The 26,762-nt window shown below is 33.2% G+C and overlaps 2 protein-coding genes, 2 long non-coding RNA genes and 2 pseudogenes across 4 annotated transcripts; 1 reads left to right on the top strand and 5 right to left on the bottom strand.

The window, feature by feature from the left end:
- Positions 1–1,058: 1,058 nt before the first annotated feature.
- Positions 1,059–5,158, bottom strand: LOC111622658. Its single transcript, XR_002756305.1, has 3 exons — positions 4,540–5,158; positions 2,905–3,037; positions 1,059–2,083 (listed from the first exon to the last, which is right to left on the bottom strand). It is a non-coding gene; the product is annotated as an uncharacterized LOC111622658 (long non-coding RNA).
- A 1,681-nt stretch (positions 5,159–6,839) lies between these two features.
- LOC111622639 lies at positions 6,840–10,706 on the bottom strand (annotated as a pseudogene).
- Positions 10,707–11,450: 744 nt separating this feature from the next.
- On the bottom strand, positions 11,451–13,721 carry LOC111622638. The gene is made up of 2 exons (XR_002756304.1): positions 13,082–13,721; positions 11,451–11,579 (listed from the first exon to the last, which is right to left on the bottom strand). It is a non-coding gene; the product is annotated as an uncharacterized LOC111622638 (long non-coding RNA).
- A 1,659-nt stretch (positions 13,722–15,380) lies between these two features.
- LOC111622637 lies at positions 15,381–18,992 on the bottom strand (annotated as a pseudogene).
- Positions 18,993–23,466: 4,474 nt separating this feature from the next.
- LOC111622668 lies at positions 23,467–24,009 on the bottom strand. Its single transcript, XM_023365088.1, has one exon. It carries the CDS (start codon positions 24,007–24,009, stop codon positions 23,467–23,469), a length of 543 nt encoding a protein of 180 aa, XP_023220856.1.
- Positions 24,010–26,137: 2,128 nt separating this feature from the next.
- On the top strand, positions 26,138–26,680 carry LOC111622667. Its single transcript, XM_023365087.1, has one exon. It carries the CDS (start codon positions 26,138–26,140, stop codon positions 26,678–26,680), a length of 543 nt encoding a protein of 180 aa, XP_023220855.1.
- Positions 26,681–26,762: the final 82 nt, after the last annotated feature.

Raw genomic sequence — 26,762 nt, 5'->3', positions numbered from 1 at the left:
TTAATTTTGTGTATATATTAACATTAGTAAAACTAGTTTTTTACTAGTTTTATTAATATTATTACATACTCATAATTGTTACTCATGTTACTATATATCCATAATTTTAACAGAATTTCAAGTATCCACCACAGCTACTCTGGGTTATCTTCAAAAGAGTAAGAAACTGCAAGAAAGAATGTATGTTAAAGAATTGAGGTAGTCTCCAAAAAATTAAAATTACAAGAATAGAAATGTACAAGCTCCTTACATCAAACATTAAAAATAGAAGTAAGAGTAATAACAATTATAAGGACAATGCAGTTCAAATGATTTCTCTTAGAACCCATATCATTTTTGATCAAATCAGAAAAAGAAAAAGATTAACAGAAATCCAAAAACCCTATAGCATATCAATAAGAACAAGCAACCCTGAAAAAACAAATCATACAGTATATAGGAAGCACCGGCAAGACTTCAGATCAAAGGTTAAAATAACAAAAAGACTATCAAAAAGGATGAGATTACCATGGTCCTGGTGGAAAATATATATATGAATAAAACAGCAGAACTGTTGTGGAAGGAAGCTCAGACCGGAAAAAAGAAATGTTCCTATCAGTATAGAGGAGTTGTTAATAGCAATTGCAAGAGACCAAACTGTTAATCAAAATATGGAGAGTCAGATATTGATCAATGGGTTTGGAACTTAAGAACAGTAAGTCAGAAAACAGCAGACAGCAAAGCAGACACCAGAAACAGAACAGAGCAGAATCATAAATGAAAATGCAATGAACTTGTCTGACGGCAATATTACATTTATGTTTTTAGTTTCTTTTTTGTATTTTGTATTTTATCTATCTTGTGTATATTTTATAAACCTAAAATGGCTTTACAATTTTAAACCTATGTTTTGAAATACTCTTAAACCAATGTTCTAATCACATTTTAACATATAATATCAAATATACTAGTTTGAAGTTCTGCTGAGATTGGAGCTTTCAAATGTTTTGTAAGTTCATTTGAGAATTTGTAAATCATATCTGAAGATGAGTCAAAAATACTAAAAAAAAACATTTATACTTAAAATAAACAGACCTCTTTATCAAAAAAGTTTTCATTTTCATATATATTTTGTATGTAATATGGGGTCAAAACAAGCTGAGGTAGATCATGGTATATAGCTAAAGTGATTGAAAAAAATTAATTAATGCACATATGTCTGACAATGTTGACTCTGGTAGAATGTATTTTGGTAATATGTATGTATTTAGATACCATAAACTTTGTCCGATTGGGATCATGATATAACAACCGTTTTTGTTTTCACTTATAAACCTAAATCTAGGCATTTATACGTAAGCTGCTCCTGACATGGAGAACAGACATTGTTTTGACCCAACTTGACACTTGGTTCAAAGAACACTTTGAACCAAGTGTTGCTTGTGATTACTCTTTGCTTCATTTCTTCCCATAGACCATACCTGTAAGGTCTATGGGGAGAAATGCCCTACTGGAAGCTTGTGCTCCCGTCAGCATCGCCTATAGCCCATTGAAACTACTGAGCTCTCTCATCTTGAAAAGACTGTAATAATTCACTTTTAATAGTTTACTTCCAAGAGAGTTGTTTATTATTATTATTGTTATTATGCTGTTTGAAAGCAATTTACATTCTAATTACAAGTTAATATTCAAATTCTTGCTATTGTATGGGCAATAGCCAACTGCTGGATTAACTTATAATTAGAATTCTAAGTTGAGGAATGATTATCAAGTATGAGATGACCTTACAAAAATAAAAGTATTTTTTTATGCACTAATGCATTTAATATGTTGATCATACAATCTCTCAATACTATAATTATTATTTAATGACAGTAAATTACCTGACTTTTTTGTATCAAATTTTTTCTTTTTGTCCTTTTTATCAAATCTTGATAGCTTAATTTTTTTCTTTTTATGTTCTTTCTTACTTTCTTTACTAGACTTATCCTCTTCCTTTTTTGTTTCTTTCAATTCCTTATCTTTAGTTTTTCCAGATCTTTCTTTTTTATCTTTACCAGGAAATTTAAATGGAGCTTTGGTCTTTTTTGTTTTAGCTGGACTTCTAATAAAAATCAAAAATTTTCTTATTTGGTATAATTCAATAAAAATTTTAAATAAAACTTTTTACATATTTTATTATTTTTAGCTTTTAATCAATAAAATAAAATTTCTAGAGAGAAAATATTTCAAATATTTTAATGTAGTAATCAATAGTTTTTGTTGTTATATTTTAAAGTAGCATTTCTCAACCTGTGGTCTGCGATGATGGGATAGGTATTCTGCAGACAAACTTAAACTTTTGTTCAATAGTAATTCACTTTTAACAGTTTACTTCAAACTTAATTAATTATGTTTCCATATGTATTCGAAACATGTTTTTAGATTTATTATGTTATAAAGGACAGTATGTTCCGAATGTTGATAATACCCACATAGGTTTAAAAAATTAGGTCTACACAGGTTGTGCATAGAATTTTTTCAGACATTTTATTGGTTGTTGGGCTTAAGAAGGTTGAGAAATGTTGTTTTAAAGTAATGCCAATGTCAAAAATATATTTCATTAGCAAAATAATTTTTATTTTGCTAATGAATAAAAACTCATCATATCATAGGATTATTATATCAAAAATTTTTATTGTTAATGTTTTAACAAATTAGTACCAATCTTATACAATTAGTTAAGGTATTCTTTTGTTTTCACTAACAACAGATTTTTATATTGTTTCTCAAAAATAACAATCCAATGATCTGAACTATCATATTTCCTGTAAATGTATTAATATATTTAAACAAATATTTGAAATATCATAATAAGTAATAAGTAAATATTTTATTATATATATATATAAATATAAACAACAGAAAGTTTAGTTTATTACGTACTTAGTTTCATCCATTTCATCTTCTGAACTTTCGCCTTCAAAGGCCACGTAACCTTTGTCCTTCTTCGATTCTTTTCTCTCTCGTCTCTTACCTATCAATAATTCTTTTCTGGATACTTTCTCCTCGTCACTATCTACATATTCCAAGGATAAAAGGGTGTATAGAAAAACAATATAAAAACTAAAACACTTTTAAAAATGTAGATCTAACTTAATGTAAAAAAAGTATGTTATATTCTATTGCATCCTTTGTTCGATATTGGATAACAAGCAGTGTGTTTTGAGTCTCTAACATAGATTAAAAGTAACTGATAAGCTATCGGCTTTGTTTATTCCAAGTCAACTGTGAAATTTTAACAATAGCTGACTCACCACTGTACACATTTGATCCATATTTTACTGATTTGGCACGCATTTTGATTTAGATGCCAATAAAATAATTTAAAACAATGATTTCACTAAAATTTTTAAATTTCATTATTTACAAATTCAAAATTAATATAAAGAAATTATAATTAAATTCATCATTTATGCTAGTATGTAATTATCTATTAATTATTTTGTAAGAAAATTCTCCTACTAATCATCTACTTATCACAAAATTTATTATTAAAAAATTTCAGAGAAGTATTTAAAATAAAATGAAATTATTCCTTTGCCACACAAAAGCTATTATATTTAAAACTGACCCCGGTGTAAGTGTGTTTCGCATTCATTTTGTGATTGCAAAACTTGTTTATTTATTATACAAACATTAGAAGAATACAAATAAAGTCAAATATAGTTACAAAATACTTTTAACTTGTCAATTCAAATAGTTATAATGAATATTTCTATAATAGTTTTCAGTTCATATTTACACATGTTCAAAAATTTTTGAAAAATACACAAACAGAATTAAAAAAAATTAAAATTTTTAATAATTTACAAATTGTTTATCATATAAAAACTAGAAAATAGATTTTAAAATTATTATCTATCTAGTTCAAGTTATAAAATAATTTTTATTTGGAGTATATATTTTTTTAATTTTTATAAAATAGCTATTTCATAAAATTGTAAGAAAATTATTTCACCTACCTGCATGTAATTTAATTTATCATTATCTATAATTGTGAAACAAACATATGATTAGACCAGTGATTCTTACCATCTATGAGGCTGCGGAATGTCACTTATATACTTTTTATTACATGGAGCATCAGCATCAATGTATTCAAAAATTGATAAAAAAATTCCATGTTTACTATTCTCACAAAACAATGAAGCAATAAAGTAATAAACTTTATTGTATTGTATAAAATAGAAACATGGAATTGACTACAAATAAAGCAGTATGTTATAGTACAATGGAATAAATTTGCAATAATAATTTTAAAATTTGTTTTTTCATGGGACACTGGAGGTGAAACTGTCATTTGTGGAAAACCATTTGAGAACCACCAGATTAGATCTAACAGATATTTGAAATAAAACTTACTCTTGTAAATGCAATTCTAAATAGCATTATTCTTAGGACAAAACTGTTCTTATAATTTAAATATTGAAGTAAAATATTTTCAGGTTTAAAATATTTTACACAATAAAACAGTCAATACAATATTTTTGCATTTAGAATATTACATTAAATTTTTACCTTATCATAAGTTTCAAATTATCAAATAATGTATGATAAACGAATAAATGTATATTAAAAAACAAAAATGAATAAACACGTAAAAGATCATCTTTATATTTATCACAGTCAGTTGACCGTGACAAACAAGACCTAAGACAGAACACAACTGGACATCACAATTTCTTGCAACATAACATTGGAATGGTTAATTAATGTAGTTGCAAGTTTGTTTCCGCTTGGTTGCTCGTGACATCAACTATGACATTATTTTTGTATCCAATCAGAATTTTAACATGTTTCCTCTTTGCCTTTTCAAAAAATACTATATCTAATATGAAAATAAATTCACATGTATCTTGCATTTTCTGTTATTTTGAAAAGTGATGATAAATCAAATATTGAAATTTTATACACATTAGAACAACAGAAAATAGATTAGGGATATTTATTTTTAAAATTTTCATTTATCTTCTTAATTTATTTTTTAATTTACTGTAATTTCATGCAGATAATCCATGGAAATGTATAATCCACAGAAAATAGCCAGAATGGAAATAAAATGCATTTATATACTCTATTGAAAGTATGACACTTACTAGTATGTAGTTTACAAGGTATTATTTCAAACTTTAAAGTACTGTTTCTCTATTTTGTTTTGTTGGGCCGTCGAGAGAAGGAAGCTTGGAATTTTCCAGGCTTAAAAAAAAAAAAAAAAAAACAGGGACCTGTGGTAGTTCCTTTCCATTTATCAATAAATTAATGTTGTTTTTACTAATAATAAATTAAAACTTTTAAAATTATTTTATTAATAAAGAATCATTCTACATATTTAATTTATTCAAAACAATGACAAAATGGGTTCTGTTAAAGAATAAAAGAAACCCATACAAACTCTCAATGGCCCTGCACTTCACTGTAGATGTAATTATAAGATATGTGTAATGAAAAACAGAATATCAAGAGGAAACTAAACAAGAAGGTTATTAAATACTTCTTAACTTAGAAGACTAAGATATATTCAATGTATTTATCATATTAAGAAGATTCACATTTGTTAGGATCTTAGGGTGTAAAAAAATCTCTAAATGTGAAATTCCCATTTGATCTCTCACAAAGAACTACTAGTTGGTTGGTTATAATGGCCTTGAGTGGACTCCAATCACATCCTGCTTGTTCAACTGACCTGAACAAAAGACATCCCTAAATCTCATGCCCACTAGGGTTTCTCCAACAGGATTCTGGCTGTTTATTAACCCGAGAAATCCCACAAATTTCTTAAAAATTCACTTTTTTCTTGTTTTGTGTTAAAGTTGAGGAACTTTTGCAAATAGAAAGTATAATTAACACATAAACTGTCAGAATACATTTGTATTTATAAATTTCAAGCCTGCTTATTAGATTTTTAAATTTTTGCTTATTATGGCATGTCACAGATTGTCAATAATCAATATGTAGCCTATTTGTGGCAGAACCCTAAAAATTCTTTACTTGTCGGAACCTGAAATATCTTGAATAATTGCACCGATGCTGTCTTAATTTTTAACCATGCCCAGTAGCTTCAATAACTGTATTATGCCAGGTTGTGCAAATTGGACCAGAATACAAATGAGTATGCAAGTATGAAGTTTTTCTTCATAAACTTGATTATTAAAGCCAAACGAACTGCCGTATTATCAGACTATAAGCTTAATACTGTTAATAAAGCAGCCAAGGTAGACAAATCAAGAATACTAGATATCAAAAGAAGTGCTGTAACACATCTCAAAAACGAACTAGAAATCTTCTAGGCTATAGGTGAAAAAACACAATCCGTCTTCTCTTATATGCATTAAAGACGATTCCACCTATATCAATTGAACAGAAAAAGGCGTTCTTGGTAGGGGGACTTCTCATTACTAAAATAAGAACTGGATCGAGTGATCGGAGTATTGACCATCTTTGCTTTTTAAAATCTTATTATAAAAATTTACAATAATATTTTGTATTGTGTTTTATTTAAATAATGAAAATTATTTTCTATGTTAGAAGTTTGATCTAAGTTTATTTTTTTTCTTTAAATTTTCAACTCAATTCAAAGGCATTTTTGTTGTAAGCAGTTTCCAACAAACTTTAATAAATTTCTTCTATTTGTGAAAATTTCTACCTAATTCAAAAGTAATTTTTAATACATACTTTACACAACATTATTATTATTATTATTATTTTGGAGGTTGAAGGATGTATTAAGTTACATAAAAATGAAAAATAATTATTTTATTCAATTTTAAGATTTATTTTATATTTTAAAAATAATTAATTATATCTCAGGATCCCAGGAAACAGTTCACTTTTTACTCGGAACCCAGGACAAGCAAAATATCAGGAAATGAAAAACCCTAATGCCTACACATAGGTGTAACCTGACTGGACCCATGCAAAAACAACTAATCCAATACCTCCCCTTTTAAGAAGAAAAAACTGACTAAATTGGTGGTTTATGCAGTGTAATAGTTCTTTCCAAAACAGTTGATTTAAAGTCATCCAATTGGGATCCAAGTGCAAGCCAATTGATGCAAACGCTGTGGTGCTAAATTCTCGAGCAACGTTTCTTCGATGGTGAATGGTGTCTCAAATGACGGGGACTCGTCATCCTGTTGGGCGAGTCTCTCAACCCAATGCTCTAATTCTGGAGTCACAACGAGACATAATAGGCTGGGGAAGGCTTCCGTGATGACAGCAAAGGGGTCACTCTCAGACTGCAGTTGGGAAGATTGTCTCCGTACAAGTTGGCTGATGTGAAATCACTGAATCAATCCATCATCATTTCCACTTCGTATTCAGTGTTTCCAGCTTTGTGCTTGATTGCTCCCACCTGCCAATTTTGAGAGCGTCGATGTCGTGCAAAGACAATCTCCTTAGCTGCAAAATTTCACTCCTAGCTTCATGCTTGCAGTTGAATTGCCTCGCCATTTTGATGTTGTGCTCTGTTGAATATTTTGGCAGCAACAATAGGTTGAGAATGTTCAAATCTTGCATATGAAGAAGAATTCGACTGGAGATTTGCTGTCTGGTAGAGTCAAATTTGGAGTTATTCGATAAGTCTCCAGAAATATGTCCAAAGCGTGTTGTATGTTTCCCTTGCATTTTAACTTGAGGAGTATTTGCTTCAGTGTGTCAATGAATCATTCTGCTTGCCTGTAGATTGCATAGGGTATAGGGCAGCAAAAAGATGTGCGTGCTTGATTCTGTGCTGGTCACAGAATCTTTTGAATTGGTACAAGCTGAACAGCACTCCATTATCACTAACAACTACTTCTGGCAGTCCGTGACAAACAAGGAGTTTCTGCAGCATGCTGATCATTGCAAGAGACGTAGTTTTGTCCATGTTGATGATTTCTGGATACTTGGAATAGTCATCCACCACAACAAGATAACTTTGGCCCTGGTAAGGTTCTGTGTATTCAATGTGGATACACTGCCATGGTGTAGCAGGTTTTGGCCAAGAGAATAGCTTGAAAGTTACTGATTGTTTGGCTGCTGCGATACATGGAGAGCATTATCGTATGGTTGACACAATGTTGAGGTCTATATTCGGCCAATAAACGTAGTGGTGAGCTAGAGATTTCATGCACTAGATGCTGGGGTGTCCACAATGTAGAAGTTTAAGTACCCTACATTGCAGTACTATGGGAATAATAATGCATTCATTGTAGAGGAGACATCCCTTTTCGATGCTGAGTCTATCCTGTCGATGGTAGAATTGATGAATTTGAGCCCAGTTAGAGGACTCTTGAAGTTTCTCGACATTCAGCCACTTTGAAGTGATATACAACCTGATCGTTTGAAAGAGTTGATCCGGTTTTGTTTGCTCACACAGTTTGTTAAAGGTTACTGGAAGTTAGGATGACATGGCTGTAAGGTCCTCCTCAACTTGGATGGTTGCCATGACCATTTCTTCATTCCTGAATGGTTGAGAGGAGATGAGGCACGACAAGGCATCTGCTTATCCAAATTCTGTAGTATTCCAATATTCAATCTTGAAATTGTATCAAGAAGAGTCATTGCCCAGTACTGCAAACAGTTGGTAGTGTGTATTGGTATACCTTTCATGTTGCTGAAGATGGCAAGGAGAGGTTTGTGGTCTTTGAGAAGAGTGAAAGGTCGTCTGTAAATCATCTTGTGGAACTTGTGAATGGCGAAGATGAGTGCAAGACCCTCTTTTTCCATTTGACTATAGATCGTCTCAACTGGAGAGAGTGTTCAAGAAGGGTGAGCAATAGCCTTGATTGATCTGTCGAGCAGGCAGTGTTGGATAATGGCATCAAGTCCCAGGCTTGATGCATCTGCTGTGACAATGATGTCGAGTGTTGGACCATAGTAAGTGAAAAGTGAATCTGACTTGAGAATGTCCTTGACACACTGAAAGACCTGCTCGCATTTATTTGTCCACTGCCACTTTTGGTCTTCCTGAAGTAATTCATCTAGTGGTTGGTGAATTTGACACATATTATGGACAAAGATTTGGTAGTAGTTTACCATACTGAGGAACAAGCAAAGTGTGGATAGATCTGTCAGCAGTGACATATTGATGATTGTGTCAACCTTAAAGAAGTTCAAATGGCATCCATCCTTATTGACAATGTAACCTAAGTATTTGACGGAATCCTTGAAAAATGCAGACTTCTCCAGACAGATTTGGAATTCATAATTGTGGATGCAACAGAACACCTGGTGGAGATGTCGGTGATGATCGTCCACATTGCCATTAACAATAACTATATCATCTAGATATGCAAAGACAAATGATAGTCCTGAGACCATAGAGTCCATGATAGATTGGAAAATGCCTAGAGCTGACTTCACTCCAAATGGAAGACAAAATTCATAGAATCTTCAATGTGTTGCAATATTGCAGAGTTTCTTCGAAGTGTCCTTGAGTTCCATTTGCAAATAGGTGTCAGAAACGTCTATTTGTCAGAATATTTGGCCAACAATATGTGGAGAAAATGTCTTCTGGAAGTGGTAAGGGGTGCTTATTCAGCTGGAACATGTCATTGAGACCTGTTGCGTAGTCCACACACAGTCATGACAATCTGTTTGGCTTTCTGATCACTATGATGGGAGTAGCCCATTTGATATAGCTGACAGATTTGATGACTCCTATATTCAGTAGGTGTTCAAGTTCCTCTTCCAGTTTCGATCATGAGGCGTACTGGCCTTGTGTTCGACATGTGTGATGTTTGGCTTCAACATTAACAAGGCTTTCAATACCTTGCAGAGTCCCAGTCCTTTCTGAAAAACTTCTGGAAAGTTGCACTGCAATGACTCAATGACTCGAAGCTCATTGTTTGACTTCTGACCAATGCTGACATTATAGACCATAGCAGCAAAAAATTGGAAGTGGTTCATAGTGTTGATCCCAAGGAGGTTGAGAGTTTCTTTCTTGACTACATAGAATAGTTCTTTTTTGCAGACTTTGTTGTGACAGAAGGTGGTGCATCCTTTCCCTAAGAATGGTGGCAAAAGAGTAATTCCACCATACGATCTAGCTCATTCTGTACATAGCTGGAGTGTGGGTTGTCCAATGGCATCGTACGTCGTTTCATCACTAATGTTAATTTCAGAACCACTGTCAAGATACAAATCGACTGAGTGTCCATTAAGCTCAATCCTCACTTTTAGTAGTCATCAGACACTTACAAAATTTTGGATAATTCCTACCTGGGCAGAGCACACTTGCTTTTTCTTTTGAGGTCATCGACTTAATTTTTCGAAATATACTACACGATTGCACTTTTGGCATTTGTGCTTCACATGTGGACAGTCTTTGTACCAATTCCACTCACCACATCGCCTACAAGCACTTGGTGGACAATTTGCCTTCTTGGTCTTTTCTTCCTTGGGCAGGATCTTGGCGTGGATGTTATTAACAAGATGTTCTGTTTCTTTGTATAACTTGTTTTCGAAATGCATCACTATAAACTCTTTGTAGTCATTCATTGCATCGTTGAACATAATATTTTCTCCATCAGAGTTAAGCTTTTGGGGAATTCGAGCACATAGTGACTCGTGGGATCAAGTCCAGTGAGTACAACAAAACAAAAAAACTGTTCTTTCATCTGAGCATGGAAGTTATATCATCACCGGGCCGCTCTCACTCAGGGGCCTTAGTCTCGAGTTTTTCGTGTTACAACTCCCAACGTGTTGAAGGTGTCACGTGGTACTATCNATTTCTAGAGAGAAAATATTTCAAATATTTTAATGTAGTAATCAATAGTTTTTGTTGTTATATTTTAAAGTAGCATTTCTCAACCTGTGGTCTGCGATGATGGGATAGGTATTCTGCAGACAAACTTAAACTTTTGTTCAATAGTAATTCACTTTTAACAGTTTACTTCAAACTTAATTAATTATGTTTCCATATGTATTCGAAACATGTTTTTAGATTTATTATGTTATAAAGGACAGTATGTTCCGAATGTTGATAATACCCACATAGGTTTAAAAAATTAGGTCTACACAGGTTGTGCATAGAATTTTTTCAGACATTTTATTGGTTGTTGGGCTTAAGAAGGTTGAGAAATGTTGTTTTAAAGTAATGCCAATGTCAAAAATATATTTCATTAGCAAAATAATTTTTATTTTGCTAATGAATAAAAACTCATCATATCATAGGATTATTATATCAAAAATTTTTATTGTTAATGTTTTAACAAATTAGTACCAATCTTATACAATTAGTTAAGGTATTCTTTTGTTTTCACTAACAACAGATTTTTATATTGTTTCTCAAAAATAACAATCCAATGATCTGAACTATCATATTTCCTGTAAATGTATTAATATATTTAAACAAATATTTGAAATATCATAATAAGTAATAAGTAAATATTTTATTATATATATATATAAATATAAACAACAGAAAGTTTAGTTTATTACGTACTTAGTTTCATCCATTTCATCTTCTGAACTTTCGCCTTCAAAGGCCACGTAACCTTTGTCCTTCTTCGATTCTTTTCTCTCTCGTCTCTTACCTATCAATAATTCTTTTCTGGATACTTTCTCCTCGTCACTATCTACATATTCCAAGGATAAAAGGGTGTATAGAAAAACAATATAAAAACTAAAACACTTTTAAAAATGTAGATCTAACTTAATGTAAAAAAAGTATGTTATATTCTATTGCATCCTTTGTTCGATATTGGATAACAAGCAGTGTGTTTTGAGTCTCTAACATAGATTAAAAGTAACTGATAAGCTATCGGCTTTGTTTATTCCAAGTCAACTGTGAAATTTTAACAATAGCTGACTCACCACTGTACACATTTGATCCATATTTTACTGATTTGGCACGCATTTTGATTTAGATGCCAATAAAATAATTTAAAACAATGATTTCACTAAAATTTTTAAATTTCATTATTTACAAATTCAAAATTAATATAAAGAAATTATAATTAAATTCATCATTTATGCTAGTATGTAATTATCTATTAATTATTTTGTAAGAAAATTCTCCTACTAATCATCTACTTATCACAAAATTTATTATTAAAAAATTTCAGAGAAGTATTTAAAATAAAATGAAATTATTCCTTTGCCACACAAAAGCTATTATATTTAAAACTGACCCCGGTGTAAGTGTGTTTCGCATTCATTTTGTGATTGCAAAACTTGTTTATTTATTATACAAACATTAGAAGAATACAAATAAAGTCAAATATAGTTACAAAATACTTTTAACTTGTCAATTCAAATAGTTATAATGAATATTTCTATAATAGTTTTCAGTTCATATTTACACATGTTCAAAAATTTTTGAAAAATACACAAACAGAATTAAAAAAAATTAAAATTTTTAATAATTTACAAATTGTTTATCATATAAAAACTAGAAAATAGATTTTAAAATTATTATCTATCTAGTTCAAGTTATAAAATAATTTTTATTTGGAGTATATATTTTTTTAATTTTTATAAAATAGCTATTTCATAAAATTGTAAGAAAATTATTTCACCTACCTGCATGTAATTTAATTTATCATTATCTATAATTGTGAAACAAACATATGATTAGACCAGTGATTCTTACCATCTATGAGGCTGCGGAATGTCACTTATATACTTTTTATTACATGGAGCATCAGCATCAATGTATTCAAAAATTGATAAAAAAATTCCATGTTTACTATTCTCACAAAACAATGAAGCAATAAAGTAATAAACTTTATTGTATTGTATAAAATAGAAACATGGAATTGACTACAAATAAAGCAGTATGTTATAGTACAATGGAATAAATTTGCAATAATAATTTTAAAATTTGTTTTTTCATGGGACACTGGAGGTGAAACTGTCATTTGTGGAAAACCATTTGAGAACCACCAGATTAGATCTAACAGATATTTGAAATAAAACTTACTCTTGTAAATGCAATTCTAAATAGCATTATTCTTAGGACAAAACTGTTCTTATAATTTAAATATTGAAGTAAAATATTTTCAGGTTTAAAATATTTTACACAATAAAACAGTCAATACAATATTTTTGCATTTAGAATATTACATTAAATTTTTACCTTATCATAAGTTTCAAATTATCAAATAATGTATGATAAACGAATAAATGTATATTAAAAAACAAAAATGAATAAACACGTAAAAGATCATCTTTATATTTATCACAGTCAGTTGACCGTGACAAACAAGACCTAAGACAGAACACAACTGGACATCACAATTTCTTGCAACATAACATTGGAATGGTTAATTAATGTAGTTGCAAGTTTGTTTCCGCTTGGTTGCTCGTGACATCAACTATGACATTATTTTTGTATCCAATCAGAATTTTAACATGTTTCCTCTTTGCCTTTTCAAAAAATACTATATCTAATATGAAAATAAATTCACATGTATCTTGCATTTTCTGTTATTTTGAAAAGTGATGATAAATCAAATATTGAAATTTTATACACATTAGAACAACAGAAAATAGATTAGGGATATTTATTTTTAAAATTTTCATTTATCTTCTTAATTTATTTTTTAATTTACTGTAATTTCATGCAGATAATCCATGGAAATGTATAATCCACAGAAAATAGCCAGAATGGAAATAAAATGCATTTATATACTCTATTGAAAGTATGACACTTACTAGTATGTAGTTTACAAGGTATTATTTCAAACTTTAAAGTACTGTTTCTCTATTTTGTTTTGTTGGGCCGTCGAGAGAAGGAAGCTTGGAATTTTCCAGGCTTAAAAAAAAAAAAAAAAAAACAGGGACCTGTGGTAGTTCCTTTCCATTTATCAATAAATTAATGTTGTTTTTACTAATAATAAATTAAAACTTTTAAAATTATTTTATTAATAAAGAATCATTCTACATATTTAATTTATTCAAAACAATGACAAAATGGGTTCTGTTAAAGAATAAAAGAAACCCATACAAACTCTCAATGGCCCTGCACTTCACTGTAGATGTAATTATAAGATATGTGTAATGAAAAACAGAATATCAAGAGGAAACTAAACAAGAAGGTTATTAAATACTTCTTAACTTAGAAGACTAAGATATATTCAATGTATTTATCATATTAAGAAGATTCACATTTGTTAGGATCTTAGGGTGTAAAAAAATCTCTAAATGTGAAATTCCCATTTGATCTCTCACAAAGAACTACTAGTTGGTTGGTTATAATGGCCTTGAGTGGACTCCAATCACATCCTGCTTGTTCAACTGACCTGAACAAAAGACATCCCTAAATCTCATGCCCACTAGGGTTTCTCCAACAGGATTCTGGCTGTTTATTAACCCGAGAAATCCCACAAATTTCTTAAAAATTCACTTTTTTCTTGTTTTGTGTTAAAGTTGAGGAACTTTTGCAAATAGAAAGTATAATTAACACATAAACTGTCAGAATACATTTGTATTTATAAATTTCAAGCCTGCTTATTAGATTTTTAAATTTTTGCTTATTATGGCATGTCACAGATTGTCAATAATCAATATGTAGCCTATTTGTGGCAGAACCCTAAAAATTCTTTACTTGTCGGAACCTGAAATATCTTGAATAATTGCACCGATGCTGTCTTAATTTTTAACCATGCCAGTAGCTTCAATAACTGTATTATGCCAGGTTGTGCAAATTGGACCAGAATACAAATGAGTATGCAAGTATGAAGTTTTTCTTCATAAACTTGATTATTAAAGCCAAACGAACTGCCGTATTATCAGACTATAAGCTTAATACTGTTAATAAAGCAGCCAAGGTAGACAAATCAAGAATACTAGATATCAAAAGAAGTGCTGTAACACATCTCAAAAACGAACTAGAAATCTTCTAGGCTATAGGTGAAAAAACACAATCCGTCTTCTCTTATATGCATTAAAGACGATTCCACCTATATCAATTGAACAGAAAAAGGCGTTCTTGGTAGGGGGACTTCTCATTACTAAAATAAGAACTGGATCGAGTGATCGGAGTATTGACCATCTTTGCTTTTTAAAATCTTATTATAAAAATTTACAATAATATTTTGTATTGTGTTTTATTTAAATAATGAAAATTATTTTCTATGTTAGAAGTTTGATCTAAGTTTATTTTTTTTCTTTAAATTTTCAACTCAATTCAAAGGCATTTTTGTTGTAAGCAGTTTCCAACAAACTTTAATAAATTTCTTCTATTTGTGAAAATTTCTACCTAATTCAAAAGTAATTTTTAATACATACTTTACACAACATTATTATTATTATTATTATTTTGGAGGTTGAAGGATGTATTAAGTTACATAAAAATGAAAAATAATTATTTTATTCAATTTTAAGATTTATTTTATATTTTAAAAATAATTAATTATATCTCAGGATCCCAGGAAACAGTTCACTTTTTACTCGGAACCCAGGACAAGCAAAATATCAGGAAATGAAAAACCCTAATGCCTACACATAGGTGTAACCTGACTGGACCCATGCAAAAACAACTAATCCAATACCTCCCCTTTTAAGAAGAAAAAACTGACTAAATTGGTGGTTTATGCAGTGTAATAGTTCTTTCCAAAACAGTTGATTTAAAGTCATCCAATTGGGATCCAAGTGCAAGCCAATTGATGCAAACGCTGTGGTGCTAAATTCTCGAGCAACGTTTCTTCGATGGTGAATGGTGTCTCAAATGACGGGGACTCGTCATCCTGTTGGGCGAGTCTCTCAACCCAATGCTCTAATTCTGGAGTCACAACGAGACATAATAGGCTGGGGAAGGCTTCCGTGATGACAGCAAAGGGGTCACTCTCAGACTGCAGTTGGGAAGATTGTCTCCGTACAAGTTGGCTGATGTGAAATCACTGAATCAATCCATCATCATTTCCACTTCGTATTCAGTGTTTCCAGCTTTGTGCTTGATTGCTCCCACCTGCCAATTTTGAGAGCGTCGATGTCGTGCAAAGACAATCTCCTTAGCTGCAAAATTTCACTCCTAGCTTCATGCTTGCAGTTGAATTGCCTCGCCATTTTGATGTTGTGCTCTGTTGAATATTTTGGCAGCAACAATAGGTTGAGAATGTTCAAATCTTGCATATGAAGAAGAATTCGACTGGAGATTTGCTGTCTGGTAGAGTCAAATTTGGAGTTATTCGATAAGTCTCCAGAAATATGTCCAAAGCGTGTTGTATGTTTCCCTTGCATTTTAACTTGAGGAGTATTTGCTTCAGTGTGTCAATGAATCATTCTGCTTGCCTGTAGATTGCATAGGGTATAGGGCAGCAAAAAGATGTGCGTGCTTGATTCTGTGCTGGTCACAGAATCTTTTGAATTGGTACAAGCTGAACAGCACTCCATTATCACTAACAACTACTTCTGGCAGTCCGTGACAAACAAGGAGTTTCTGCAGCATGCTGATCATTGCAAGAGACGTAGTTTTGTCCATGTTGATGATTTCTGGATACTTGGAATAGTCATCCACCACAACAAGATAACTTTGGCCCTGGTAAGGTTCTGTGTATTCAATGTGGATACACTGCCATGGTGTAGCAGGTTTTGGCCAAGAGAATAGCTTGAAAGTTACTGATTGTTTGGCTGCTGCGATACATGGAGAGCATTATCGTATGGTTGACACAATGTTGAGGTCTATATTCGGCCAATAAACGTAGTGGTGAGCTAGAGATTTCATGCACTAGATGCTGGGGTGTCCACAATGTAGAAGTTTAAGTACCCTACATTGCAGTACTATGGGAATAATAATGCATTCATTGTAGAGGAGACATCCCTTTTCGATGCTGAGTCTATCCTGTCGATGGTAGAATTGATGAATTTGAGCCCAGTTAGAGGACTCTTGAAGTTTCTCGACATTCAGCCACTTTGAAGTGATATACAACCTGATCGTTTGAAAGAGTTGATCCGGTTTTGTTTGCTCACACAGTTTGTTAAAGGTTACTGGAAGTTAGGATGACATGGCTGTAAGGTCCTCCTCAACTTGGATGGTTGCCATGACCATTTCTTCATTCCTGAATGGTTGAGAGGAGATGAGGCACGACAAGGCATCTGCTTATCCAAATTCTGTAGTATTCCAATATTCAATCTTGAAATTGTATCAAGAAGAGTCATTGCCCAGTACTGCAAACAGTTGGTAGTGTGTATTGGTATACCTTTCATGTTGCTGAAGATGGCAAGGAGAGGTTTGTGGTCTTTGAGAAGAGTGAAAGGTCGTCTGTAAATCATCTTGTGGAACTTGTGAATGGCGAAGATGAGTGCAAGACCCTCTTTTTCCATTTGACTATAGATCGTCTCAACTGGAGAGAGTGTTCAAGAAGGGTGAGCAATAGCCTTGATTGATCTGTCGAGCAGGCAGTGTTGGATAATGGCATCAAGTCCCAGGCTTGATGCATCTGCTGTGACAATGATGTCGAGTGTTGGACCATAGTAAGTGAAAAGTGAATCTGACTTGAGAATGTCCTTGACACACTGAAAGACCTGCTCGCATTTATTTGTCCACTGCCACTTTTGGTCTTCCTGAAGTAATTCATCTAGTGGTTGGTGAATTTGACACATATTATGGACAAAGATTTGGTAGTAGTTTACCATACTGAGGAACAAGCAAAGTGTGGATAGATCTGTCAGCAGTGACATATTGATGATTGTGTCAACCTTAAAGAAGTTCAAATGGCATCCATCCTTATTGACAATGTAACCTAAGTATTTGACGGAATCCTTGAAAAATGCAGACTTCTCCAGACAGATTTGGAATTCATAATTGTGGATGCAACAGAACACCTGGTGGAGATGTCGGTGATGATCGTCCACATTGCCATTAACAATAACTATATCATCTAGATATGCAAAGACAAATGATAGTCCTGAGACCATAGAGTCCATGATAGATTGGAAAATGCCTAGAGCTGACTTCACTCCAAATGGAAGACAAAATTCATAGAATCTTCAATGTGTTGCAATATTGCAGAGTTTCTTCGAAGTGTCCTTGAGTTCCATTTGCAAATAGGTGTCAGAAACGTCTATTTGTCAGAATATTTGGCCAACAATATGTGGAGAAAATGTCTTCTGGAAGTGGTAAGGGGTGCTTATTCAGCTGGAACATGTCATTGAGACCTGTTGCGTAGTCCACACACAGTCATGACAATCTGTTTGGCTTTCTGATCACTATGATGGGAGTAGCCCATTTGATATAGCTGACAGATTTGATGACTCCTATATTCAGTAGGTGTTCAAGTTCCTCTTCCAGTTTCGATCATGAGGCGTACTGGCCTTGTGTTCGACATGTGTGATGTTTGGCTTCAACATTAACAAGGCTTTCAATACCTTGCAGAGTCCCAGTCCTTTCTGAAAAACTTCTGGAAAGTTGCACTGCAATGACTCAATGACTCGAAGCTCATTGTTTGACTTCTGACCAATGCTGACATTATAGACCATAGCAGCAAAAAATTGGAAGTGGTTCATAGTGTTGATCCCAAGGAGGTTGAGAGTTTCTTTCTTGACTACATAGAATAGTTCTTTTTTGCAGACTTTGTTGTGACAGAAGGTGGTGCATCCTTTCCCTAAGAATGGTGGCAAAAGAGTAATTCCACCATACGATCTAGCTCATTCTGTACATAGCTGGAGTGTGGGTTGTCCAATGGCATCGTACGTCGTTTCATCACTAATGTTAATTTCAGAACCACTGTCAAGATACAAATCGACTGAGTGTCCATTAAGCTCAATCCTCACTTTTAGTAGTCATCAGACACTTACAAAATTTTGGATAATTCCTACCTGGGCAGAGCACACTTGCTTTTTCTTTTGAGGTCATCGACTTAATTTTTCGAAATATACTACACGATTGCACTTTTGGCATTTGTGCTTCACATGTGGACAGTCTTTGTACCAATTCCACTCACCACATCGCCTACAAGCACTTGGTGGACAATTTGCCTTCTTGGTCTTTTCTTCCTTGGGCAGGATCTTGGCGTGGATGTTATTAACAAGATGTTCTGTTTCTTTGTATAACTTGTTTTCGAAATGCATCACTATAAACTCTTTGTAGTCATTCATTGCATTGTTGAACATAATATTTTCTCCATCAGAGTTAAGCTTTTGGGGAATTCGAGCACATAGTGACTCGTGGGATCAAGTCCAGTGAGTACAACAAAACAAAAAAACTGTTCTTTCATCTGAGCATGGAAGTTATATCATCACCGGGCCGCTCTCACTCAGGGGCCTTAGTCTCGAGTTTTTCGTGTTACAACTCCCAACGTGTTGAAGGTGTCACGTGGTACTATCTCACACACTGACGTCAAATTGGTAGTCTCGAGTTCTAACTCACGTGCTTTCCCATCTCACCATGCGAGTTGCTACTCACTTTGAGTCGAGCATGTGAGATCGCTACACGAAAGTAAAAATGGCTGATAGATACGCAATTCTTATCGCTATCGAAGAGTTAGAAAGAGCCGAAAGACGTTGTTTGAGAAGGCAACGAATTTTTCGACCACGAGTAGATGACATTTCTTTTCGTGTCAAGTCAATACTAATAAAAAAAACTTTAATTCATAATTGATAAATGTATACAGCAAATTTTTCTAAAAATAAAAAGAAGTATCTAATTCATCGAAAAAGAGTATTAAAATGATAGTAAATTATATGTATAGATTATTAAAAGCATAGACACTACATTAAGATTATTTATTAATCAGAAGTGTTAAGTTCTGATTAATAAATAATCTTAATAGACAAAACAATTTAAGAAATAGATCAAGGAAGAAAACTATATGAAGAAAGGATTAAGTTTAAATACATTTTCCATTACATAACGGATTTTTTAGGTTCAACACACGCAATTAATTTTTCAAGTAATTCTCTCCACAAAGCGAATTGTCTTTTTCTTGTAAATTCGTTGTCGAATTTTCCGCTGTTCATTTTCTTATTATTTTCTATATATGTTACTAATATTTCTTTTTGTTCTTCGCTTATTTTTTAAAATAAAACATTCGAGGTTTTCATTTTGTTTCTGCGTACTATATTGCCACAAGACAACTTTTAACTGTAGCACGTGTAAACTAATTCGCGTTGATTTGTTTACAACTTGTTACAGTTAAGTTGATTGGTCGAATCATTATAGTCGCAAACCCAGATGCATTGTAAATAATCCCATCATGCTTATCGACAAACGTAAACAAGTGAATATGACCTACTTCCGCTCGCCTTTCGAGTTCACTCGAAGGGTCTAACTCGAGACTACCGATTATGTGAGTCATAGTAACACGAGTGAGTTCGATGACGTCAGTTCGAGTACAACACGAAAAACTCGAGACTAAGGGCCCAGTTTGTGAAACGGTGGAAGTCTTCACTGTCAATTGCAATGCGCAAACAATGATAGCAGTCCACAAAAATCAAACATTTCTTGCTAAAAAGTCAACAAAGTCACAAAGTAGTTTCCTTGTAGTCGAAGTCCATAATACACTTCAGCATACAGTATATTATATTAGCTGAAGGAGAATGCAGAAAGTTTAGTCATAAGAAACTTGATTTTCTCCTGGTCAGCCATCTTGGGAGCTACACAGTCAAAGGCAAACTCAAAACAACTTATCCATTCATTGAATTCATCTTCTTTGAGTCGGAATTTCATGAAACCAAGGGTGTGTTCCTGAGGAAAACAATGAGGATGAAGCAGACAAGGAAGGTGTGTGTGCAGTAGAACAAATGTCTTTGATAAGTTCATATAAAGCTTTGTCTTGACGACACACAGCCTCCTGTTGTTGGTGGGATGCCTTTTGTTGTTCTGCAAGTAATGATTTTACAAGTGATTTCACTGATTCTGGGTCCATCGTCGTATCCTTAATCCTTGCTGCCACTGTTAGGATCTTAAGGTATAAAGATCTCTAATTGCAAAATTCTCGTTTGATCTCCCACAAAGAACTACTAGTTAGTTGGTTATAATGGCCCAAAATGGACTCCAGTCACATCTTCCTTGTTCAACTGACCTAAACAAAAGACATCCCCAAATCTTGCACTCACACATAGTATAACCTGATCAGACCCATGGTCATTAGGTTTTCACACATGCAAAAACAACTGGTCCAACATTATTATTTCTACATTTGTCTTCAGAAATTGTTATACTCAAAAATACATTCTTTTAAAAATTACATTCATAATCTTAAAAAGTACAAGAAATTTTTTAGTAAGAAAGAAAAAATTTCTTATATGAGTTGTTATTGAATATTTGAAACTCAAATGAACATTATTTATATTATTTTGTCTTTAAAAGTATTCAATTGTTCCATACACTATTAAGAAATAATATGGTGATTTCCTACATTATTTTTTTTTAAACTTACAAAATACTTTCAGAAGAAATGTCCAACTTTCTGGTGCTACACATTCTGTATATGTAATTACAATTATAATTATGAAACAAATTCAAAAAAGTACTATTAAATTCTACAACTTAATATAAAATTTTTTTACATAATTATTAGTCTTATTAAATAAAAGTAATAATTTTAATGTAAAAACTTTAAAATTTTTATAATTAAAAAAACAACTAAATTAAAAGTTAAATTAAATGAAACAAAAAATAAAACAAACAAATAATAATGCCATTCATCAGTAATAATAAATTATTTATATCATTAAGGAATTTATTAGTGCAATTCTAAATGAAATCAAAAATATATTCTAGCCTGGCAATTTTGTTAACTACATTAGGATTATTCTTAAAATGTTATTCATTTAATAAAAACATAAAATTTGACAAACTTTTTGACCTTACTCAAAATCTGAATCAGGTCAAATTTAGCATTCTGTTTGCAATGCTTCATGGAACATGACATTTTATCATAATGTATCACATTCCATGAATAATTACAAAAAGTTATTCATTATTCACACATTTAAGTATATAAAGAGTTTAGCAGTTTAATTAAATTCTCTTTGTATCAGGCATATCTTAACCATACATAAATATGGTTAAGATATGCATAAGATATGTTATTCATATCTTAACCATACATAAGTATGGTTAAGATATGCATAACATAATTTATCTATAAGATATCTATAACATATCTATACATAACATAATTTTCAGCTCTATTCTAATACTATAAAAATTTGGTCAGTTAGATAGTCAAGCTACTACTCTGAAGATAAACATACACTTGGTGGGCAGATTATGTGAACAGAGTAAACCCTGCAGTCGAATGGCATCAGTGCATACCCACTAGGCACAATGCAGTAGCAGATTACATGGAATTTATAGCAAAAGAGTGAAAGGTTTCAGATGAAAATTTTCAGTATATTCTCTCAGTCCATGAAAAATTAGTGGTAGTGAGTTGCCTATTATTAGCAGATGCTATAAATTATATAATTGTTTGTAGTTTTGCACTAGAGAAACTGAAAGGAATATACTCGTGTGAGAATCCGGGGCAGATACTTTTTGTTTAAATTGATAAAATTTAAAAATTTTAACACACAAAACATTTTTTGTTTGTAGTTATGAGTCAGAGAGGAACTTTTTTTTCATTTTAGAAGGGAGTTCCTGAGGAGAGTTGTTGACTTTGATATCAACCCAACAAGGAAGTTCCTTATTGCTTCTCTCTTCAGGTGACTCAAATCATCCTTAATTATTGAACGAATGAAATCCTATAAATAGAGCCAAACACAAACACCCAAGGCTGGAACTGAAAACCAAACTCTCAAGAAAGTTTGTGTCAGAAACCAAAAGAGTTTCCTGCCAAATGCAAGAACCAGCCTGCCAATGATTCAGAAGAAAATAAAGAGCTGAGATGAGGTATTATATTTAACTCAAATATGTAAACTCTCTCTCTTAGATTTAGTTTTTTGGATTAGATTCAAAATTCTCTTATCTGTATTCATATTGATGTTAACCATTTTGTTATTGATGTACTCCTTCATGTATAGATGATAGTTATAGTTATGTTTTAATAAATAGATAGATATATTCATAAAGAATTGTAGTTGTTTAGTTTTATGCCCAATTCCATTGTCGGCCTACAAACCTTAAATCATGTAGAAATTTTTGTGTTTAATAAACCCTACTAAAATTCCGGTCAAGTTAAACATATCTCTAATCACTAGGAAGATAAGATAGACTAATTTGCTAGTTGGGATGCAAGTAAAATCTATCCTAGCTGGTGTCAAGGACTGATGAAATGATTTTTATGAATCTTCTTCTTAATTAATTTTACCATCCTGTATGTAAAAAAGGGTTAACTCAGAATCCCAATCTCACAGACTTACTTCTAGAATAACCAAAACGGTGCTTAAATCGCTTTAATTTGTTTCACTAACGTTTTCGAATCTTTTGGTTCTTCTTCAAGTGAAAAATAGGCAAATCCGTTAAGATTCGATTGAAACGATCTTTTTTTAAAAGAATTCCGAACATGGAACTTCTTCGAAACTCGTGCAATCGTCGTCATCCTTTGCGCATGCGCCGTTGTGAGCCTACGTTTCCTCCCGTTATGTGTCATATATCAGGGTTTGCCATGCTACTGATAATGATATTTCATCTTTGCTGTTTATACAATTGTTACCCTGAGTTGCTTTATGTATAAAAATCGCTTCCATCAAGCGCAAATATTGTGTTTGGTGCGTGGTGTATATTATCTTGGCTTGATCAAATAACGGTTGTATCTCAGGGTCCGTGGCGTACTGTGCTAAGGCGGTTGTTGGCCTCTTGTGGAGGATGTCAGCTTTATGTTCCTTAATCCTCACTCCTAAAGATCTCTTTGTGGAGCCGATATATAACAATTCTTCATCGCATCTGCGATCCCTAATTGGGATGCTGTATACTCCAGCCATCATGTCTTGTTGCGGAGTATCTTTCGCATTACTAAGCAGTCGAAATAATGTAGGACCTCTTCTAAATACAATGAAAACTTGTCTTTTCTTAGCTATCTCTTTATATAGTTTCTCCAAATACGGATTATACGTTATCGATACTCTTTCCTTCTGTTCTTTCTCTAGCGTTTCCGGACGATCTGCTCTTTGCGGATGAAGCATTTTTTTGGCTAAGGTAGTTATCAGTTTACTATACCCATGCCGTTCAGCAATACTCTTAAGTATGTTGATTTCTGTTTCAAATGCATGCGATGTCAAAGAGTGCGTATAAGCCCTTTTAACCAAGGTGTTAAATGCCGCTACAGTGGAACCCCGGTTAACGAACTTAATCCGTTCCGCGACTCCGTTCGTTAACCGAAGCAATTTTTCCCATAGAAATTAATGTAAATGCAATGAATCCGTTCTAGTCTCCAAAATTTTTGTGATTTTATTTGTAATATACAGTAATTTTCTTTGATGAAAATGTAAGAAAACGTAGTATCTATCATTACAGCAACAAACATGTAAACTTCGTTTAATAACTACTGTACATATCTTCGCTGTTTACTGTACTGTACATAACTAGCACTGTACATATCTTCGTTTGTTGTAGTTGGTGGCAGAAAAGTGGAGATATACGAACCTTAATGCTTAGAAGGGGAATCCCCTCCAAAAAATAACGGGTAGCACTTCATTGGAAGATTCTTCGAGTCGAAGTCTCTTTCGGTAAAAAAACCCCCCAGTGGCTAAGTGGTCTTCGTACCTTGAACACGGGGAGTTCGTTCGTGGGTTCGCACCTCGCTCAGACGGGCTGGCCACGTGGAGTTTTCCGGGATTTCTCCACGTCTGTAACGCCTAAATAGGGGCCAGTTTCCCTTAAAAACACCTCCCAGAAGGCATTCCCCTAGGCAGATCGCCCAAGTGTTGCGTTGCCATAACTTAACAAACAAACAAACTCTTTCCGTAAGGAACAAGAAATTGATCTAAAGTTAATTGTCTTACTATTTTAATCAAAATTTTTCTCAAATGCGATAGCGCGTTGTCGTTTTCTATTGCCACTATGACTTTTTTCTTTCTTGGATGCCATATTGATTAAATATATAAATCAAAAAACTGAAAAAAGAAGTATAGCACAAACACTCGGAAAAGTCATGCTTAACTCGCATGCCTAACACCAACTAAAATTTGACACAAAATATCGTTACGTTCGTTATCCGAAAGTTGTTCGTTATCCGAGACAAAATTTTTGCAAAATAAAAGTTCGTTAACCGATTTGGTCGTTAACCAGGACGTTCGTTAACCGGGGTTCCACTGTACTTTGTATTGCTTCGGGTCACATGGAATGTATAATTGTTCTACTATCTGGAATGTATAATTGTAATGTAAAGTGGAATGTATAATTGTTCTACTATCGTGTTTCCCCGAAAATAAGACATCTGCATAAAATAAGACCTAGCACAGATTTTGCTGAATTGCGAAATATAAGACCTCCCCCTGAAAGTAAGACCTAGCGAAGTTTTTTTAGTCATAACGGTCATCGACAGTTGTTGAAAGTGGCCGTTGGCTTTTTGAAAGTACAGCCACTGATTGGTCAGCAGACAATTACGCCACACGGCATGATTTGCATAAGACTATGGCTTCGGAATAACAGATTTGCATAACGTTACGGCTGGTGATGGCTAATTGGTCGGCCAGGAATCACGCTACATAACATTTGCATAGTGCTACGGTTCAGTAAGCACTAATTGGTCATCGAGTCCGATGTTGACGCTATAAAAGGGCGACAGTTCGACACACCGGATATACGTCACTCTCGTCTAAGTTCGACTTGGAAATTTTTTTGTTCAGTAATAAATGTGAATTCTTCTTCCTGGAAAAAATAAGACATTCCCTGAAAATAAGACCTAGCACATTTTTCAGAGCAAAAATTAATATAAGACACTGTCTTATTTTCGGGGAAACACGGTAGTGGTTTTCTGTATACTTCTGTGCTGATGGTCGAACCTTTAACCTTGATGCTGACATCAAGAAAATGAACCTGGGTGTAGCTCTCTTGTTCAAGACCCAGTGTCAATCCGTAAGGGTTGTTATTAAAGAGTATTGCTGAAGGGCATGGGTATAGTAAACTGATAACTACCTTAGCCAAAAAAATGCTTCATCTGCAAAGAGCAGATCGTCCGGAAACGCTAGAGAAAGAACAGAAGGAAAGAGTATCGATAACGTATAATCCGTATTTGNAGAAATCAACATACTTAAGAGTATTGCTGAACGGCATGGGTATAGTAAACTGATAACTACCTTAGCCAAAAAAATGCTTCATCTGCAAAGAGCAGATCGTCCGGAAACGCTAGAGAAAGAACAGAAGGAAAGAGTATCGATAACGTATAATCCGTATTTGGAGAAACTATATAAAGAGATAGCTAAAAAAAGACAAGTTTTCATCGTATTTAGAAGAGGTCCTACATTATTTCGACTGCTTAGTAATGCGAAAGATACTCCGCAACAAGACATGATGGCTGGAGTATACAGCATCACAATTAGGGATCGCAGATGCGATGAAGAATTGTTATATATCGGCTCCACGAAGAGATCTTTAGGAGTGAGGATTAAGGAACATAAAGCTGACATCCTCCACAAGAGGCCAACAACCGCCTTAGCACAGTACGCCACGGACCCTGAGATACAACCATTATTTGATCAAGCCAAGATAATATACACCACGCACCAAACACAATATTTGCGCTTGATGGAAGCGATTTTTATACATAAAGCAACTCAGGGTAACAATTGTATAAACAGCAAAGATGAAATATCATTATCAGTAGCGTGGCAAACCCTGATATATGACACATAACGGGAGGAAACGTAGGCTCACAACAGCGCATGCGCAAAGGATGACGACGATTGCATGAGTTTCGGAGAAGTTCCATGTTCGG

This window comes from Centruroides sculpturatus, unplaced genomic scaffold (assembly GCF_000671375.1).
Source record: "Centruroides sculpturatus isolate CEXI.00-Female unplaced genomic scaffold, Cexi_2.0 scaffold340, whole genome shotgun sequence".
NCBI lineage: Eukaryota > Metazoa > Arthropoda > Arachnida > Scorpiones > Buthidae > Centruroides > Centruroides sculpturatus.
The sequence above is the reverse complement of the archived record's forward strand: the minus strand, read 5'-3'. Positions and strand labels throughout refer to the sequence as shown.

Coding starts and splice junctions, on each gene's coding strand:
- LOC111622668 (XM_023365088.1), bottom strand. CDS start 24,009: ATGCTTCATCCGCAAAGAGCAGATCGTCCGGAAACGCTAGAGAAAGAA.
- LOC111622667 (XM_023365087.1), top strand. CDS start 26,138: ATGCTTCATCTGCAAAGAGCAGATCGTCCGGAAACGCTAGAGAAAGAA.